Raw genomic sequence first — 21,427 nt, 5'->3', positions numbered from 1 at the left:
TTGCCTGTATTTGTTGAGCATATTTTCTTCAGCTTTAAGAAGAGAATAGAAAATTTACAAGGACCTGAAAGCTTATAAGATAATATATATACCTATTATAGATGAGGTTTTTCCCATTTTGGGGGAGTGTCCTGGTGTGTGTTGATTCCAGGGAAAGGAAACATGTATATTAAAATTTACTATGTATTCAACCGCCACAAACTTAATTGGTTTAGATAATATCTGTTTTACCTCTACTTTTTTTTACATAACCACAGTAGTGCTCACCTGACCTATAAGGGTTAGACCCTAATTGGTTACCCTAATTAGTTATTTTCCTAAAAATAAAATAAGATAGTGTCTTTATGGCCAGGCGTGGTGGCTCGCACCTGTAATCCCAGCACTTTGGGAGGCCAAGGCAGGTGGATCACAAGGTCAGGAGATCAAGACCATCCTGGGTAACACAGTGAAACCCCGTCTCTACTGAAAATACAAAAAAATTGGCCGAGTGTGGTGACAGGCACCTGTAGTCCCAGCTACTCGGGAGGCTGAGGCAGGAGAATTGGTGTGAACCCGGGAGGCAGAGCTTGCGACAGAGCGAGACTCCATCTCAAAAGAAAAAAAAAAAAAAAAGATAGTGTCTTTACTTAGTCCCTTTTTTCATCCACATATTGATAAGCAGAGATTTATGAAGAATACCAGTGTTTAGTGCTCTTTACTGTTGAGTTTATAGGTAATATTCCACTTTCTCCAAAGAACCTGAATTACATTCTCTCTTATTTAGAGAAATGGAAACTTTTCCCAACTTTTTATCTGGTGAAAATTAGGCTAAAACCGTTTATTTCAGCATATTTCTGACCTTAACATTGCTTCATGGGAAAGAATTTCACAGTTTTTTGGGTTTTTTTCTTTTTCTGCATGATTTTCCTCTAATCTTTCTCTTACAGTAAGAAGAGTAGAAGTGTGTCCCCAGAGTGTTTTTAAGCAGGTTAGGGTTTATCATAATTGAAAGGAATTGGTATCTTAGCTCTTTAGAATTTCTACATTGCCACTTTTTTCTAGGGAAAGCTCAACAGCCTAAAGTAATATTTATTCACTTCATTTGGTGGTTGAAGTAAAATGTGTGTGTATGTGTGTGTGTGTGTATATATGAAAAGTGTGCAGGAAGACTCAGCTTTTTGAATGACCAGTGCCATCACACACAGTTCAGTAAAGCCCAGCACATTATGTTAAGATTTAAGCAATCTACAAATTGGCTTAATAGATCAGTCCTGTGTTCATTAGAACAATTCAGTACTCTTGCCAGTTCATAGGCCCATTATCTGGCCAATTATAGGCCAAATGGTCACTTAGTTTGAGTATATATAGTAATCTGGTGTCTCCGTTCACTTGCGTCCCATCCCCCCAAATACATATTTAATTTTTTTTTTTTTTTTTTTTTTTTGAGACCGAGTCTCACTCTGTTGCTCAGGCTGGAGTGCAGTGGCATGATCTTGGCTCACTGCAATCTCCACCTTCAGGGTTCAAGCAATTGTTGTGCCTCAGCCTCCCGAGTAGCTGGGACTACAGGCGTGTGTCACCACACCCAGCTAATTTTTTTGTATTTTTAGTAGAGATGGGGTTTCACCATGTTGCCCTGACCGGTCTCAAACTCCTGGGCTCAAGCAGTCCACCTGCCTCGGCCTCCCAAAGTGCTAGAATTATAAGAGTGAGCCACTATGCCTGGCCTAGTAATTCTTAATGGTGTGGAACCTTTTCCAAATATCTGTAACAAAGGTCTTTAATCTAAGGTCCTTTGGGTACCATAATGAGCCTTTAGAGGGACCAAGAACCTACTAAAATTACATGAAGACTTTTGTGTTCAGCTGTGTGTGTGTGTGTGTACTTAAGGTGTGGTCCCATAGCTTTCATCAGATGCTTAGAGATCCAAGACCTGGCATGTTTAGAGTCATGGCCCAAACTGAAGATCCACATATACTTCATCCACTTTAATACCAAATTTATTGCGACCCTTCACTCAGTCTAACATACTTGTACATAGAACTCAGTCTACTTATTTTTGTTCTATTTAAGTGTTCTAACCTGTCATCACTATTAAATAGTGGAATTTGAATGTTTTTTTGTTTTTTAAAGAAATTTGTAGGGGGCAGATTCTCTTTTCTTGGGTTTTTCTTTTAACTTAGTAAGGCCTTGGCATAATGAATCGCACATTTATAGATGTAAAAATTACTTAACTATGAAAGCATGCAGTGGGATCAAGTTCTCCAGCACATACGCAGACTTTGAAATTTAAGCCGAAAAGACAGTTTTGGTAATTTGGCTACTCCAGTTACATGTTTTAACTCCTTGAGGTTGTATGGTTTATTTCACATTGGCATGGTTTTGCAACATTCTGCAAATTATGTTTAGTTTATGATAGTATCCAAACACATAAAAGTAGTGTAAATGTTTTAACATTTTTTGCTCAGTTAATGTGAATTTGGCAGGAAATACTGCGATAATTTAGGACTGCTCCGTTTTCAGTCAAGATCTGAAATAAAATGTTCAATTCCTAAATGGAAATTTAAGATGTTTGTTTTAAAGCTAGGAGTAATATTTTTTTAAATTACATGAACTACTCAGCTACAATCATTATATATGAAATAGAAGTATTTTCTTCACTTTTTTTTTATGTGCAGTAAGATTATACTGAAGAAACCCATTTAAAAGTTTCATTCTGGGATCTACAGTTTATATACAGGTACTATAAAATATTTAAGAATTTGGGAAATAATATAGCATATTTAAATACATTTAGCAGTATTTGTTTTGTTAGTGAGTCTTAAAACTTAATAAATTGCTGTTAGTATTGTTTAGTAAATAAAGAAAGGGATGTTGTTGCTTTTTAAATTTTTAGAGGACCTGTATATTTTCAACCTGGGGGTGCAGGGTAGTTTGTTTTGCATTAATGCATTTTCTCCCTTAATGTTCTTTCTGCAGGATAACTTCAAACTAATGTGTACTAATGCCATGATTTACAATAAACCAGAGACCATTTATTATAAAGCTGCAAAGAAGCTGTTGCACTCAGGGATGAAAATTCTTAGCCAGGTAAAGGAAACTCTTTGTCATAAATAATAGTTATTAAAATCTGTGTCGCTGTTTGTTGGCCATAGTAATACAGATACAATACAGTATTGATTTTATTTTATTAGCAGGTTATATTAAAGTAGAAAATACTAAATGAAAAAAATTTTAATAAAGAGAAGAAAATTAAGACAGGAAAATTCTTACTTGGAATCAATACAAATAAATATTGGCATTCACTTGTAATTATCTCTTAAGAGGTAAAACATCAGCTTGAAACATCAGCCTGAATTCCAGGATAAGACTGGCTGAATTGTGAGAACTCTGAAGAGGAAAGCTCTCTGTTTGCATTTGTAGGGGTGGAATCTAATGTTGGTCAGTCCTGTCAGGAGCACAGAATTTCTAGTAAGAAAATACAGTCATGTGCTGCATAATACTGTATATACAGACTGCATATACAATGGTGGTTACATAAGATTGTAATACTGTATTTTTACTGTACTTTTGTTATATTTAAATGCACACATACTTAGCATTGTGTTACAGCTGTCTGCAGTATTCAGTATGGTAACATGCTGTATAGGTTCCTAGCCTAGGAGCAATAGGCTATATCGTTTAGCCAGGTGTCTAATAGGCTATACCATCTAGGTTTGTGTAAGTATACTCATTGATGGTCACACAACAAAATTGCCTAACAGTACATTTCTCAGAACATGTCCCTTCATTAAGCTACATGTGATTGTATACAAATGAGAAAAAATTTGAAACTGTCTCAAAACCATCTCTCCACAAGAGCAGACTGTTCCTTAAAGGGTAAGAATTAGTGCATAGTAAGTCATTTGAGGTCAGAGAAGTGTGTGCGTAGGCACAGACACATCATCATCAAACTGCAGGAAAGAGCATAAACATGAGATATTATACACAGTGGCAAAAAATTACAAGTGTCCCCAGGACGACAGTTGATAAAAGGCTTTGAAGGGTAAACTGAGATGATAACTGCATCCGCTGGAGAAAATAACTCACAAGATAAGCCATATCTTTTGAGGTTCTCACCACTCTGAGTGGGAGAAACCTATGTAAGAGACTACTTTAGGGAACGAATCAAGGGTGATCCTGGCACCATACCATACCATGGCAGGCAGGCAGAAGAGAGTTTTCATTTAAGCTCTCTTCCACTAACTTGTGGACTTTGGGAAAGACATTAACTACTCTGGGACTCAGTGTTCTCATCCCTAAAGAAGGGTTTCGTCTGTGGTCTCCAAGATGATTTCTAGCATTACTGTTCTGATTCTAGGTAAGAGGTAGAGTAGAGAGGATACTGTGAAAAAGAACCACAAGATAGGACAGGGATTTTGCAAAGAAGAAATGAGTGGTTATAAGACACTGGTAGGAGGAGAAAGGAATCAGAGTCCAGAGCTTGAGCTCACATTCAGGGGAGTTAAAGGATGATAAAAATGAGTTGTGCATCTGCATATGGTTTTTCGATTTTTATGGTGATTCATTTTTCTGTATTACAGTTTTACATTTAAAGAAATGCCTTGGTGTGCAGATGTCTGAGTGTCCGTGTGCTTGGCTGAGAGATTCTTGGATTCGCTTAACTAGAGAAAGAAAAACATGTTTGGATTGTTGATTATTCTTGCGCTCCTAATATTTAGACAACATTGGTTCCCACCCTTTCCTAAAGACTTGGGAAACTAATGGAAGCCAGTTACCCATCTTTGACAACATTCGCAGAGGAAAGAGGAATATGAAATGTTTACCCATTCTTTGCAGGAAGACTCTCAGAATCTAGAACCACACCATATTCCAGGTTTAAAGACATGGAAATGCTTCTTGTTACTGTATTTGAAGTAAAAATGCATTTAACAAATGCAGCCTTTAGTCACTCCAAAATATGTACATTGAATTGGGCAGTGGGAGCCTAATTTTTAATGACCTTTGATTTACCACTTCCTTAAGTAATGTAGTTAATACAACAAGCAAAAGATTCCATTATCTCTTGAATTTTACTGGCGAGTGGAATGGTTGAAAGCACAGAAAATAAAATTTTCTTCACTTCCCTTCCCTCTCTCCCTCTTTCTTTCTCTCTGTTGTCTTCCTTTTTTTCACATCTTTTGCTGTTGAGGAGCCCCACCCATCCTGTGTTATTAGCTTCCTGTTGACTGTTCTCTCCACCCTGCAGGGGAGGGGTCGTCACAACAGTGATTTTTAAACGTTTAAACTTAGACCTTTTGAGTTAACTCTTCTAATAGCTTGTGCTCCAAGAGAGCCCAGCACACCCTTCCATGAATGGTGTCTTTTCAGAGATAACTGTTTTTGAATGTTCATTGAAAAGATTGTAGAGTAGTCACTCATCATTTTTTCAGTTACACCCAAATAACAACTATTAGTAGACGTGTTATTTTTATAAAGAATGAACAGATGAGGCCAAGCACAGTGGCTCGTGCCTGTAATCCCAACACTTTGGGAGGCCGAGGCGGGCGGATCACCTGAGGTCAGGAGTTTGAGACCAGCGTGACCAACATGGAAAAACCCCGTCTCTACTAAAAATACAAAATTAGCTGGGTGTGGTGGTGCATGCCTGTAATCCCAGCTACTCAGGAGGCTGAGGCAGGAGAATCGCTTGAACCCGGGAGGCGGAGGTTATGGTGAGCCAAGATCACGCCACTGCACTCCAGCCTGGGCAGCAAGAGGGAAACTCCGTCTCAAAAAAGAATGAACAGATGAAGAGTAACTTTTTATCTCCTAAATAAATACTTGAGTAAAATGCTACATTGTAGTACAAACAAAGTAGTACAAACAATACTATTTGTAGCATAGTGGCTTTGAAATCAGACCAATCAAGGTTCAAGTCCTAGCTCTACCCTTTGGAAGCTGTGTGACTTTAGCCCACGTAACCTTTGTCAGCCTTTTTCTTGTCCTGTAAAGTGGGGATAATAATAGTACTTACCTCGTGGAGTTGTGTCTGGCACATGGGTAAGCACTAAGTAAATGTTAGCTATATTATTAGCAAAGAACCAGCCCTGTTAGCCATTTAATATTGTAAAATTGAAGATCAATAATATGCTGACTTAGAGGCATTTTAATTACCAAAAAAAGAAAAAGACATTGCTTTCAAAGGAAAATTAAACTTCACTCTTTCCTGGGACTTGTTTCAAGGTTTAGAAACTTTCTCTAATTGAATTTATTTTGTGTATGTCATATTTTTTAAAATCCCAAAGCATTCTTAATGTAAGTTCTGCTTTATAAAATTCTAGAGTGGAAATAAAATTATTACTGAGAACTTACAGAAATAATTAAACTCACTAATATTTTTAATGTAGCAAAATAAAACGTGTTTTTAAAAATCAAATAAGATTGCTTTTTTTTGTTGTTGTTTGTGTTTTTTGTTTTTTGTTTTGTTTTTTCGAGACGGAGTCTCACTCTGTCACCCAGGCTGGAGTGCAGTGGCGCAGTCTCGGCTCACTGCAACCTCTGCCTCCCGGGTTCAAGCGATTCTAATGGATTTGCTTTTTAAGTGATACTATTGATTGTCAAAGATTCAGAGAAACTTTCAAACACTAATGTAAATTAGTATGTAAATTGGTATACCTTCTCTGGAAAGCAGTAATTATCAAAAGCCTCAAAAATACTCATTCCCTTTGACTTTGTTTCCTTTCTAAGAGTTTATCCTAAAGAGATACTGGTTCCTAGAGAGATTTATTTATAATGATGTTCATGGTTCTTTTATTTGTAATAGTGGAAACATGGAAATCTAAATGTTCAATCATAGGCCATTAATTAAATCATGGTGTAGACGTGGGATTAAATAGTTATTAAAATATTTTAAATATCTATTGATATGGAGAGGAAGTGCTTATAATTTATTAACTGAAAAAATGCTTTTTACTAAATATTCAGTATAATTCCAATTTGCTGAGATATGTAATGGTTGGAAAAGTACTGGAATGATAAACTTGTTAACACTGTTCTTCTCTGGATGATACATTAAGAGGATTTTTATTTTCTCCTCTACCCATATTTTTATTTGTCCACAATAAAATATATCGCTTTAATGGTTTTAAGATTACTTTAAAAGTCCAGTAAAAAACAGCAAGAACTGTGTTCGTGAGGATCTCACCATCTGCACTACTAATAGAGCGTGGTGTGATGAGGAAAGGCCCGACATGAGTGACAGCAAGCCTAGTCTTAGTTGCTGGTTTAGTGACCTTAGGTGAGTCATTTGTTGTTCCTGGGCCACATTGTTCTTGTTTGAATGGCCTCTGGTTCTTTCTAGTTCTTAGTTGATGTTACTCCACAGAAGTCTTCCCTGCTGTTGCTGTGCAGCCCTAAGGAGGTTGCATTCTATATTTTACCCAGTGATAACTTTCAGAGTTACAGGCAAGGTAGTCAGTGGAAACAAATATGCCTTCTTAAAATTTATGCAGAAACCTCAAGCCCTTAACCACAATGAAAATTTCACAGCACATCATTGCAGCGAAAAATTAAGCACATGTTTCACAGAATAGAAACAAGACTTCTTTGGTTAGTGAAACCATTCTGCACTCTGAGGAAGGAACTGTGCCACCAGCCTGTCTTCTCCTCAAGGCTTGTTGTTTTCACACAGAGTGAAATGCCAGCGTCATCCGTGAGCACACTGGGCTACCAGAATAGAGAGGGACTTCACATGCTCACATGCCCTAGGTTTTGATACACCTAACAGTTCTTAACTGTCAAAAGATAAGCCAGTCTGTTAAACACAAAATGTTAACACACCATTAAACTAAATTTTAGTCTTCCAATTCAGTACTTCAAAGAATACTTAGTCTTAATTCATACTTTCTCCTTTGTTAACTTTCTGATAGGGCAATAAAGTTGTAAAGCTTTCTATGAAGTTGGAAATTAAATTTTAAGAATTGAAGGTGTAGGCATTATCATGGTTTCCAAATACAATACTCTCTTGGTATATGATTACATTTAATTGTTTTTCTTCCCTGGTTAATGACAGGATAAGTATAAACTCCTGTGGGGGAAAAAATGCATTACTTTAAGAGTTAATGACAAACATATAATAAGAATATTTTCGAATATGTTTAGGAAAGAATTCAGAGCCTGAAGCAGAGCATAGACTTCATGGCTGACTTGCAGAAAACTCGAAAGCAGAAAGATGGAACAGACACCTCACAGAGTGGGGAGGACGGAGGCTGCTGGCAGAGAGAGAGAGAGGACTCTGGAGATGCCGAAGCACATGCCTTCAAGAGTCCCAGCAAAGAAAATAAAAAGTAAAAGATCTTTGGGATGTTAAGGTCAAACTGTCTTCTTCAAGCTAGTAAGGGGGAAAAATACTTATTCGGGGCCTGACTTGGGAAGACCAAGTGCTAGTGTGTCCGTGGTGGTGGTGTTTTGGCATGAAAGTCCATTTTGATGGTGTGATACCCCTCTTCTCATATGAAGCACTATATGGGATTGTCCAAACACAGTTCAGAAAGCAGTTCTAATGTGTATTCTTACTGAAGTAGTTTTAAAACCTATAAAGTGTCTTTTGGGACTCATATGGTCAGTGAGTTTATTTAAATAGAACTGTTTGTTTAAAAAAAAATGAATAGTCATTACCTCCTTCCATAAAGGAGCAAGGAGTTCAGTGGGAGCACAGGCACTGCTGCGTCTTAAGCAGATGGGCTGTCACTGCAGCGTGCCCATGTTTTCCACCCAATGTCAGCTGGTGGGAGCAATGCTGAACCACTGTTCCACCTAGGCAGCCACCTGTGCAGCTGACAGCAGCCGCGTCTGCCGGCTCACACCACTGGGAGCCAGCCCTGACCGCCCAGCACCTCACTGCCAACTTTGGGGAGGGTTGTAGTTAGCAGTTTGGGATTTTTGCTGTCATAATGCAAAGAAAGTAAACTAGTGACAAGTTTTTCTTTGTTCTAAGATTTACACACTTAAGTGCTTGTTTTAAATTTTAAAAATCAAACTTTAAAAGAATAATAGTATTGTTCTCCCTTCAAAGTAATGTTTGAGGTAGAACTAATTTTTTTGTAAGTTCCCAGAAAAACGTTTAACACAAGTAACACTGGACAGAAAAAGGTAGGGAAATAGCATGTTAGGTGTGCCTTACTGTTTCTGTTCTTAAATTAGAGACCCTTAACAGGTCATCAAGGAAGTAAGTTTCAATGAGTGACTGTCGTGCAAATGTCTCCACTTTAGTTGTATTCATATTTAGAATTCATTTGAATGTTTTTGTCTTACTTATCTTTGTTTTTTTTTACTTAGTATTAATGTATGTTTTCAGGAAAGACAAAGATATGCTTGAAGATAAGTTTAAAAGCAATAATTTAGAGAGAGAGCAGGAGCAGCTTGACCGCATTGTGAAGGAATCTGGAGGAAAGCTGACCAGGCGGCTTGTGAACAGTCAGGTGATTGACCTTTGCCTTTTCTTTTCTCTACCTACTGCTTTGGGGCATCTGAAACTTGTGGTTTTTAAATTGCTTGCGTATTTTTAATCCATATCTGCCATAGAGCTCTTCATCAGTATAATACTTAGCAGAAAAACAATTAATAATGGACAGACGATTCCCTACAATGGGTTTATCAGGGTGTTAAATGCATTTTCAACTCATGATATTTTCAACTTACAATGGGCGTGTTGGATGTAACTCCATTGTAAGTTGAGGACCATCTGTGTTCATTTGTAAAGTACATGATTAATCTTACCCTCTTTTACTGGATTTTTAAAAAATGAAGTTATAATATGTTCTAAAATTGGAACATGAACTACATAATTTAAGTTTACAAGAAAACATTTGTATTCTGGTCTTTTGAAATCACATTGTTTAGCACATTGGTTTTATTGAATTTTAGATTCAAGGGGTACATACCCCATTTTGTTACGTGGTTATATTGCATGATGCTGAGATTTGAGCTTCTCTTGAACCCATCACCCAAATAGTGAACATAGTACCCAGTAGGAAGTTTTTGAATCCTTGCCCCATTCCCTCCCTGCCCGCTTTTAGCATTTCCAGTGTCTATTCTTCCCATCTTTGTGTGCACCAGTGTTTAGCTCCTACTTTTAAGTGAGAACATGGCAATATTTGTTTTTCTGTTTCTGCATTAATTTGTTTAGGATATTGGCCTCCGTCTTCATCCATGTTGTTGCAAGGGACATGATTTGATTCTTTTTTATGGCTGTGTAGTATTCCATGGTGTGTGTGTACTGCATTTTCTTTACCTAGTCCTTTGTTGGTGGGCACCTAGGTTGATTCTGTGTCTTTGTTGTGCACAGTGCTGCAGTAAACATACAAATGCATGTGTCTTTTGAGTAAAATGATTTATTTTCCTTTGGGTATATACCTAGGATTGCTGGGTCAAATTGTAATTCTATTTTTAGTTCTTTGGGAAATCTCCAAACTGCTTTCCACAGGAGCTGAACTAATTTACATTCTCACCAACAGTGAGCCTTCCCTTTTCTCCACAACCTTGCCAGCATCTCTTATTTTTTGAGTTTTTAGTAATGATATAATATGGTATCTTATTGTGGTTTTGATTTGCATTTCTCCAATGATTAGTGATGCTGAGCATTTTCTCATACGTTTGTTGACTGCTTGTATATCTTCTTTTGAGTAGTGTCTGTTCATGTCCTTTGCCCAGTTTTTAATGGGGTTGTTTGTTTCTTGTTGATTTAAGTTCCTTATAGATACTGGGTATTAGTCCTTTATTGGATGCGTAGTTCACACATATTTTCTCCCGTTCTGTGGGGTGTTTCTTTACTCTGTTGATAGTTTCTTTGGCTGTTCAGAAGCTCTGTAGTTTAATTAGGTCCCACTTGTGAATTTTTGTTTTTGTCACTTTTGCTTTTGAGAACATAGAAAATTCTTTGCCGAGGCCCATGTCCAGAAGAGTATTTCCAAGGTTTTATTATAGGATTTTTATAACTTGAGGTCATACATTTAAGTGTTTAATCCATTTGGAGTTAATGTTTGTATATTGTGAGAGATAGTAGTTCAGTTTCATTCTTCTGCACATGGTTAGCCAGTTTTCTTAGCGCCATTTATTGAGTGGTCTTTCTACTTTGTTTATTTTTGTCGACTTTGTCAAAGATCAGTTGGTTGTATGTATGTGGCTTTATTTCTGGGTTCTCTATTCTGTTCCATTGGTCTGTGAGTTATTTTGTTTATTTTTATCAGTATCATGCTGTTTTGGTTATTGTCGCCTTGTAGTTTATGGGAGCTTTTGTTTGGTTTGGTTTGATTTTGAGACAGGGTTTCACTCTGTCGCCCACGCTGGAGTGTGCAGTGGCACAATCTTGGCTCACTACAGCTTCCACCTCGGGAGCTCAAGCAATTCTCCTGCCTCAGCCTTCCAAGTGACTGAAAGTACAGGTGCGTGACACCATGTCCGGCTAATTTTTGTATTTTTTGTAGAAATGAGGTTTCACCATATTGCCCAGGCTGGTCTCAAACTCCTGAACTCAAGTGATCCACCCAACTCAGCCTCCCAAAGTGCTAGGATTACAGACATGAGCCACCGTGCCCAGCCTGTAGTATAGTTTGAAATTGGGTAATGTGATGCCTCTGACTTTGTTCTTTTTGCTTAGAATTGCTTTGGCACTTCAGGCTCCTTTTTGGTTCCATGTGAATTTTAGAATAGTTTTTTCTGAATCTATGAAGAATGATGTTGGGAATTTGATAGGAATAGCATTGAATCTGTAGATTGCTTTAGACAGTATGGATGTTTTAACAATATTGATTATTCCATGAGCATGGGATGTTTTTCCATTTGTGTCATCTATGATTTCTTTCAGCAGTGTTTTTTAGTTCTTCTAGAGATTCACCTCTTTACATATATTCCTAGGTATTTTATTTTTTGTTTGGCTGTTGTGAATAGGATTGCATTCTTGAATTGGTGCTCAGCTTGAACATCATTGGTTTATAGAAATGCTACTGATTTTTGTAAATTGATGTTGTATCTTTACCAAAAACACATTTTTCTTTATATACTATGTATATAGAATTGTTTCTCTTATATCTAGTAATTTTAATAACATATATTAACTATTTTAACTCTTAGTAACCCTAATTTCAAGTGAAAACCCTAAGATTACTTAATATAACGTGACTTTAAGATTTAAAATTACTGAAGAGAATTTTGAAACTACTTTTGTTTACCAAGGATTACTAAAGTTGTGTGAACTAAAAGGCATTTGAGTGAAATTCTATTTTTTTAAATAAAATAATTGATTTAAGCATTTACTTTTCTTTGGTCAGTTGATTAGAGCTCTTTCATATATTTTGGTAGTGATATATCACATACACATGACACATATATAGACATACAAACACACACAAGCAGATCTTCTAGATTTATAAGATTCTTCATTTGCCAGTTTTCACTTTCTCTCCCCCTCTTAGACTATCAGTCATTTCCAAAGTCATAACAAAGTAGATGAAACAAGGTAGAAAATTTACATCTCAGAGGCACAGAAGCTATACCTAAACACCATTACCTGAAAACAAGTTGATTGCCAGAAGGAGGGTGCAGTGAGCCAAGATCGCACCTCTGCACTCTAGCTTGGGCAACAGAGCGAGACTCTGTCTCAAAAGACAAAAAAAAAAGTGTCCTCTTTTCAACTTAACTTGTTTCCTTATTAGATTACTGGTTTCAAGGGGGAGCCCTTTAAGGAACGGGGCCAAGAAAGCGTGCAGTTTTTAGGGCCTGATACTTACTGGAAGCCAGGTTTTAGATCACCCCAAATCACTGAATCCTGCGTTCCCAGAAAGCTGAAGAGATCAGGTAATACAATACAGAAAAGAGCAGAGTTTTAGATCTGAGAGGAATCTGTCTACTTACAACTCTTGGTATTCTGTGAGGAAAAACAGAGATTCTTCCCAAAAAGAGGAGTCTTTGATGCCTTTTCTGTTTACTCAAGAGATCACAAGCTGCCAGAAATTCCTTTAGGTCCCTAATATGGTATTGAGGGTGGCAAGAGGAAGGGGGGACAGCCAAACAGAACTCAGTTGACTGAGACATTTTACAGAGCCATTACAGCGGCGTTAAAACAGTAGACATATGTGTGTATATGTATAGCCCAAATAGCAGTTTTAACTGAGCCGACATTTGAATATAGAGCTCTTTTTTAAAAAAATATTTTTCCTAATTGTAATTCCTACTCAAGTTGTTTTAGTTTTGCTTCTGCTGCTAGCTGGGCTCCTGTTGCCAAACAAGCAGCCCACAAAAGTGGCCATCTTGCTACAGTGGCTGCTGGCTGCCCTTCCTGACCACAGTGCGATGGATGGCTCTCAGCCGACAATCACTCCAAATACACTGGCGTTTTCAGGGCGTCCTTGTACTCACGCACAGGCGTCTAAAACGTGAGCCATACCACTCCACAAGGAAGTGGCTGCCACCTGGGATTTCCCCCATGGATGCTTCCTTCCCTTTGCCCATTTCTTGTTCCCTCAACTCCTGACTAGCTCACCACATGTTCCAGCTTAAATGTTTCCAGAAAGAAACATTTAACAGGGACTTAGGAACAGAAGCCATGTCTGTGTCTTAGGTGGCAGTGAGATGGTGGGTCCCTGCCCACGTTGGTTTTAAAGCCAAGTAGGTGTATACATGCCTTTAAGCAAGCCACTGCCCTTACCTGGTCCATAGTAGCCTTTTTTGATAGACTGGGGAGAACTAGGTGGCTTTAAGGACCCACAGAGCTCTTAGAATTCTGAGATTTTCTTCACCTCCATTTCTCTAGCCCATCATCCCCTGTGTGAAAGTCAGTATCTTGAGTTTAATGATTAGCCACCTGTAATATTAGTTTGGTTAAAATAAGGCTTTGTGGTTTGCTGCATATATGAATATGGTACAGGCTGAGCATCCCTAATCCAAAAATTCGAAATCTGAAATTCTCCAAAATCTGAAATTTTTTGAGCTCCGACATGATGACGTAAGTGGAAACTTCCACACCTGACCTCATGTGACGGGTGCACAAAATTATTTATTGTATAAAATTATTTTCTGGCTGTGTCTGTGAAGTGTGTATGAAACATAAATGAATTTTATGTTCCATCCCTAAGATATCTCATTATGTATATGTAAATATTCCAAAATCTGGGAAAATCTGCGATCCACAACACTCTGGTATCAGGCATTTCAGATAAAGGATACTCAGCCTGTTTGTATAAAACACTTCATTCCATCTGAATACTTTGGGTCATTGCAGTGCGAATTCGAAAGAAGAAAACCAGATGGAACAACGACATTGGGACTTCTCCATCCTGTGGATCCCATTGTAGGAGGTAGGATCAGAGTAAAACTGTGCATGAACTTGATGCTATTTGGCAGAGAACAGTAACCTGGGTTAACATTTTAAAGCAACAAGCTTGAATATTGATCAGTCTGTGTCATTATGCACAAAGGATCTAGCTAGACATCATGTATTTCATGGTAACAGCCAGCCTAACTTTCACTTCATCTTGAAATAGGTACAGTATATCAAGTTTTCCTTAAAATTCAAAGTCCCTGAAATATTTTAAACCCACCATTAACAAAGCCATAACTTTTAGATAGTAATTCCTAGTCCTGGTTTTAAGAGACTTTAGTATAGACACTCAGTTTAGAGTTATCTCATACACACAGAATATGATATTATAAATTTAGCTGATCTGTTTATTTCAGGGAACAAAATGAATGTATATGCCACATAGTGCCTTAATAATAATGGAGGGTGTATGCTTAGTGACATTGTATCTTTCACTATAGTCAGTAGAAAGTTTGTAAAGATTGGGAATCTTTAGAACTTCAGTCATATTTTTGTTTTCTCAAATGATGTTTTAATGGAAATAATATGGGTTATGTTTTGAAATTCGATATCAGAATTAGAACTTTTTGTCACTGGTCTGAGGGGAGAATCATGTATTGAGATATGCAAATGTGAGAATGTTAATTTATTCAACAAATATTTATTTTCATACTGTCATAATGAAAGAAGTAATTGGAAATACGAAATTGAATAATGACAGAATTTTTACCCTTAAGGAAACAGTCTCTGATGTTTATTGTTTGCTATGAGCAGGGTGCTGTCTTAGGAGCTAGCTGTATAGTAGAGAACAAAACAGAGAGAGGAGTCCCTTTTCCTTGTTCTATGGAGTCAGGAGAGGAGGGCTCACATAAAGAAAAGTCTGTCCTTAATCAGTACTATGCAGGTATGTGTCTATAATGAATAAATACTACAAAGGAAAAGAACAGCTATGATCATAATAGAAGATACCAACCTAGTGTTTGGGGGTCAGGGAAGGCATCCTTAAGGAGATGATGTTTAGGTTGAGTAAGGGATGAGAGAACAGCAGTTGTGAAAACTTTGAAGCAGGGAAGAGCATTTGAAGATGGAAAGAAGGGGACTATGAATGTTCTCTAAAGGAGGAGAACAGTAATAGAAGAAAAGGAGCTAGTGCTGTTTTCAAAACAAAACTCAGTTTCTACTTCGATGCAGACAAGTAGAATTTTATATGATCATAGGTCAAAGAATGCCACGGGATTGAGAACATTGCTCTTTCTACTATAGCTGTGGTGAACATTTGGTGTTAGGAGATGCAGCTAACTGATGTAGGTGACACCTTAAGATCTGCTGCTTTCTGTGAAGCCGAGTGTGGTCTCTGCCCTTGCTCTGGTTTCCTGGGTTTCCAGTTTCTGAGACGTAATCAAATGTGGCCAAAGCTGACTTGGCTCCCCGTGTGCACAGCTCCCTCTGTAGGCCACTTTCCTGGTTTAAGGTGAAAGACACCCCTGTTCATCTTCTCATCTTCATTGTCTGGTACCCGTACCTATTAGGAAACCAAATTCCAGACTGTTCACTGAGAAGGAGAGGAGATCTGATTTAGATGTTCAGTTGCTTAACAGTGCCTTCACCACACTGGTCACTGATGGCAGTAGCCTCCGTTGAAGGCTGATCATTTGACACAAACTCAGACTCTTCTTCAGGAGAGCAGATGTCCCTCTGTTAGATACTGTGGGAGACCATATCTTCTCCTGGCAGCATCTTTTGCAGTCCCCTCAGGTGCCCATACGTGGCATTTCTCTATGTCACATATTCCCAGCTTCATCACAGGGATTCATTCCTGGCTAATGCCTATTCTCGTTGCACTAAAAGTATGCCTTTCATAGATACTCATTTGTCCTTCATGTGTTAGTAGCCCTTTTGTCTTTAATGCAGGTGTTTTCCCTCAGTCTTTTACTGACCTTTGTACTGGTTAACTTTCATCTTAACATTAAAAGTCCCAGCTTTTAAAAGTTTTTGTGGCTTTTGTTTTTAATAAAAATCTAATTTTTTAAATGAAGTGTACATGATTATAAAGAATTCCAGAAAGCAGGAGAGTGTAATGAACAGGTCTGAGTTTTGGTCCTGGCTGTAGTTCTGCCTTTCTGAGCTTTGATTTTCTTATAAAAGTGGATGTAGTAAGGGCTTCCCAGCCTCCTTCACGGTCATGCAGATGACATGCAGTGGTTTATGCGGAGTCACTCGGCAGAGGGCCCCGTGGGTCATGGCCATGTAGGCCTTCACTGTGCTCGGTTTTATGTTGTAGAGCCAGGCTACTGCCCTGTGAGACTGGGAATGACAACTGGAAGACTTCAGTCTGGAGTGAATACTTTGCAGGGGTTCAAAGAGGATAAAAGGAACAAAGTCACTCCAGGTGAGGCTCCTGCGTAGGAGTCATTTTTTTCTCTTCTCTGTTTTGGGGTATTAGAGAAAGGAAGCACGATTATGCTTTATTCACTAGGTGGGCACCAGTATCTTGGTGGTATTTTTGCAACATTAATTAGCTATTTTATTAACTTCGGAAGAGACTGGAAAATTGGGTATTAGTATTCAAAATGAATTTTGTTCTTTCTTGTTCCTCTCCCTCTCCCTTGTAGGGAAGAATTCACTTGAGTTGTAACTTTACAAGTACCTGTTTGAGAGAGAATATCTTATATTTGCTAACCAGTCAATGAAGTAGTAAAGTTAGGAGAAAATAATCTTTTGGTAAAACAAAATAGATTGACATGCAAGTTAAAGAATAGTGTTACAGTATTTGATTTTTTCAACAGTGTTATATTTGAATTATGGGCCCTACAGTTCTTATGCACCGCATTATGACTCCACATTTGCGAATATTAGCAAGGATGATTCAGATTTAATCTATTCAACCTATGGGGAAGACTCTGATCTTCCAAGCGATTTCAGGTGAGTCTCCAGTTAATATTCTGATTACATTTGTTTAAAAACATTAGTGTACATATGTGATTTGTGGATAGACTGACAAAGCTGGCCGAGTAGTAAAAAAATGTGCTCAGTAATTTTTTTTTAAGCTGACAATAATGGATTCATAGTTACTATTATCCTTTAGTGGAGAGAGAGAGCATGTCTCCCTGATAGTAGCGTCTGCAGTATTTTAATTCTTACAAAAATATATTTTTAAAGAGACTGTACCTCAGCCAGTACTAAAGTTTAGGAACTTGTTACTTCAAAACGTTGATGTGCCATCTGCTCTCTTATAACATGTTGTGTGTCAGTGAGTTATGGTCCAAACTTAATCAGTTTGGGAACCTACAGTGCATTTTCCCCAAGAAAGGAGGCAGGATAGGGTGGCTCTATTCCATAGGCAGCCCACATAAAAGCCTTTTTGACCAATCACATGCCAGGTAGACCGTTGCAGTTAAACTCAGCCATTCTTTATTGCATGTTTCTGTGGGAAGATCATCTCTGTGTTCCTGTTTAGGATGCTGAGCAGTTTGGATCCCATCAACATAATGAGATCCATCCTGACTTAGCAGGATTCTGGCCCAGGATGGGACGCTGAGCTTGGGTTATGGCAGTAGTTTACTGGACATTATTCCTTCTTAGCAGTAATACCTTGCTAATTTTCATTATGTGTAAGAAATTAACCCTGTAGATTCACCAGCCCCCTGCTTTTCTGACAAAGAGGGAGTCTGTTCACTTTTACATTAGTAAGTGTGGTTTGGTTGTTGTTGTTGTTTTTACAAGGTAGAGGTCCTTAAGTCTGAAGCTGACTGTGGTTATAGATCAAGCTATTTAATCTTTTAGACCTCACCAGCCTGAATGAATTCTTTCTGGATTATGCATCTATGCATTCCACAAATAGGGATTGCACAGGGGAGCAACACTGGCAAAGGCACATGCCCTCCTGTCAAATGATCACAAGTGCTTTGGAGAAAGGTAAAGCAGCAGAGAAGGAGAGAGTAGTGCTGGGGCTATGAGAGGGATGCACTTTTAAATCGGTGAGGTAAGTCTGGTACAAAAGGGAAAGTTGAGCAAAAACTGAAGGAGGTGAGGAAGCAAGCAAGGCTGCCATCTGAAAGAACGTTCCAGGCAGTGCAGGAGCTGTGCAGAGGGCCTGAGTGGGAGCCTTCCCAACATACTTGAGAACAGCAGGAAGAAGCAGAAGAGTGCAGGCACATGGCCAGGAAGGGCGTTGATGAGAGTGGGTCTTTATAAGCACTTGGAATTTCATTCTCAGTGAGATGGAAGCTACTGGTGGATTGCGAGCAGAAGAGTGACCCAGTCCAGATTATGATGTTTAAAGGATCACCCTGGCTACTCTTGGAGAATAGACTGTAGAGAGGCAAGGGCAGAAGTAGAGAGGTGAGAAATGGACTGGGGGAGTAGCAGGTGAGGTTCCGGGAAGGGCTCAGTCATCAGCCAGTAGGATTTCTTTACTGATTGAAGTGGGATGTGAGAGAGAGATGCCGAGGCTGACTCCAGGGTTTGCACATTGAGTCTGGAAGGCTGCAGTTGCTATTTACTGAGAAGGGGGGATCTTTGGAACATTACTTAGGGGGGAAGATCTAGCATTTCAATTTTTGATATTTTAAGCTTGAGATGTCTGTAGACTTCCACGTGGAGCACCAAAGGGTGTGGTCCAAACTGGAGGTGTAACTTTTGAGAGTTTTTTGATCCCATATGAAAGTCCTGAGGTGAAGGTGATCACTGCAGACAGGAAGTGAGGGGGCAGGGAGCAGAAGATCCAGGAACTGAGCCTGCACCCGTCACTGAGGTCTCATTTTTCTTTGGAACGTTTTATTTTTACTGTGTTCTTCATATTATCTCATGATAATGTTATTGCTAATTAATATGTAGATACCGTGTTGTGTCTAGGCAGAAATTTGATGTCATGATATATAACCGAGGGCATCTAATGGAAACAGTTGGCTCTGATGGGAGGATAAAGCCAGTGGAGGTGATTTATGTGAGACTTTCCTAACTGTCTCTTGCAGCATCCATGAGTTTTTGGCCACATGCCAAGATTATCCATATGTCATGGCAGATAGTTTACTGGATGTTTTAACAAAAGGAGGGCATTCCAGGACCCTACAAGAGATGGAGATGGTAAGAACGCTGCTAATGAAACAGGGTAATTTATTATCGACTCTCAAGCATTAGTCATTCAGTATAATGAAACCATGGGATTAACCAGTATGACAGCTGAACTCTGTGGCCCTGAAAGACAGCCCAGCCCGGCTGGAGGCCACGGGTGGACAATGAACGGAAAGGAGTAACTTAGCTACCAGGATCTGTGAGGGCCTGAGCATTATCCTTATCTCCTCATCTTGGGAATGTAGGACTCAAAAATGGGGTTTACATTTTTGTGTCCTCTAACAAAAAAGGAAAGTTTTGCTCACTGGCCTGAAACTAAGTTGGCTAAAATGATAGGGAATGGCTTTTCCTCATGCAGTAATGGCACATCGGGAAGAACCTCAAGTTCAAAAGTAAAAAGCTTCCTCATTGCTATTTTATTAACACTTGTAAGCGATCTCTAGTTCAGTTGGAGATAGTTCGTAATCTGGAATCATTCAGAGTTTTGGCTCAAGGATTAGAACCAGAAAATGTTCCTACTGATATAGAAGAGAGTTGATCTCCAGAATGTTCCTGTCACAATAGTTAGAGGAACCCTGTGTCTCTTGGAGGTCTAACTCTTAATGGTGACTGTGACTGTAGTGCCTGGTACCCTGCTCACAACTGCACATATGGTTGCTGGGTGACCTGTCAGCAGAGCTGAGGTTAGTGCCTTGGTCAGGCTCAACAATGACTGCTGTAAAATATCCACACTTGGACTGCTTTCATCACATGACCTAAAAAATGAAATTTTACATCAATTTAAAAAATACATATTTGTTTTACCATATCCTTATCAATTAATCTGAATGAATTAATAGTCTAACGAAAATTGAATATTTTTCATTTGGTGAATATGGCAATGTGTTTCAAAATGTCAAGTATCTCTGTCCTTCAGTATAGCAGTTCCTCTTCTCAGAATTTATTCTAGAAAAAATACAAAAGTTACATATAAGGATACATTGTTTATAATTTTTAGAAATTGGGAATTGGTTAAATAACTCACAACAGAACCTTTCAAAGAAAGATGACATCACTGATTGATGTCCATGATATATTTGTCTCTTGTTCCTGGGTGCATTATCTCTGAAGAGCAAGATTGGGAAGCTTTCACATTCTCTGTAGCATTTGGTTATTTTACAGTAATCCTCTGCTATCTGAGAATATTGCTCTGTTCATGCACAATAATCCCTAGAACTCCTTCCTGTCTTCTTGTCAGGGATTTTTCTGATAAAAACAGATACCATTTACTTACATATTTATAAGTTATTTACCAAATACCTTCTTAAACATGTATATAGCTTTTGATCAGGCATGGAAATAACATCACCAGTAATAAGTACCCCAGCTCACAGAATCCTCTCAAAATGTTAATAATTATATTTAGTCATTTTGGCCTGAAAAATTATATTCCAGTAGTCCATGTTTGTATTCATTTTCTCTTGCCAAGAAACTCCTGACAGTTTTCTCTTTTCCTTGATATTTGCCTTCGTATGTTTTCCTAAAAAGCTGTTTTTCTTCATCCTTATAGTCATTTCCTGAAGATGAAGGCCATACTAGGACACTTGACACAGCAAAAGAAATGGAGGTGATTTTATTTTACACTTTACAAGAAATATTTAAATGGAAAATCAGGGGAATAAGAGAAGTCTTGAGAATGGGAAGGCCCATTGGGTAAGAAGGAAAAGGGTTAGTGAGTAGAGTTGTGAGGGCCTAGTTGAAATGGCAAACCATAAATGCATGTCAGTGCCAAGTTGCACAATTATACAGTTTCTCCACCACAAGTTTTTAGCCCATATATAGGTGGAGAAATCAGGTGGATCAATGGAGTTAGAGTTGGAGAGCCATACCATAGTATAAATGGAACCATTAGCTTTTGATTGCTTAATATCTGGGTTGATCTATTCCTAAAAAGCAGTGTTGAGGTTGTGGAAACTCTTGAGTCTTAATGATTCTGAAAATAAAAACTCCATCTTTTTTTTTTTTTTTTTTTGAGATGGAGTCCTGCTCTGTCGCCCAGGC

At 38.3% G+C, this 21,427-nt stretch overlaps 1 protein-coding gene across 18 annotated transcripts in view; it reads left to right on the top strand.

Moving 5' to 3' along the window:
- BRD7 (bromodomain containing 7) overlaps positions 1-21,427 on the top strand; it is a 54,514-nt gene that overhangs the window by 26,153 nt on the left and 6,934 nt on the right. For 14 of the 18 annotated variants that reach the window (XR_010124445.1, XR_010124446.1, XR_010124444.1 and 11 more), the window contains exons 6-13: positions 2,959-3,069; positions 8,122-8,306; positions 9,317-9,440; positions 14,237-14,312; positions 16,596-16,703; positions 17,101-17,236; positions 19,288-19,399; positions 20,937-20,993. Coding sequence is in view for 14 of the 18 variants with exons in the window: in XM_063655040.1 (XP_063511110.1) it covers positions 2,959-3,069; positions 8,122-8,306; positions 9,317-9,440; positions 14,237-14,312; positions 16,596-16,703; positions 17,101-17,236; positions 19,288-19,399; positions 20,937-20,993 (909 nt within the window). In the remaining 4 variants the exon portion in view is untranslated. The remainder of the gene's footprint in view (positions 1-2,958; positions 3,070-8,121; positions 8,307-9,316; positions 9,441-14,236; positions 14,313-16,595; positions 16,704-17,100; positions 17,237-19,287; positions 19,400-20,936; positions 20,994-21,427) is intronic. The other 4 variants (XM_063655045.1, XM_063655044.1, XM_054452921.2 and 1 more) reach the window with 1 other exon arrangement.

Source organism: Pongo pygmaeus, chromosome 18 (genome assembly GCF_028885625.2).
Source record: "Pongo pygmaeus isolate AG05252 chromosome 18, NHGRI_mPonPyg2-v2.0_pri, whole genome shotgun sequence".
Classification (NCBI taxonomy): domain Eukaryota; kingdom Metazoa; phylum Chordata; class Mammalia; order Primates; family Hominidae; genus Pongo; species Pongo pygmaeus.
This window is presented reverse-complemented; position numbering and strand designations above follow the sequence as displayed.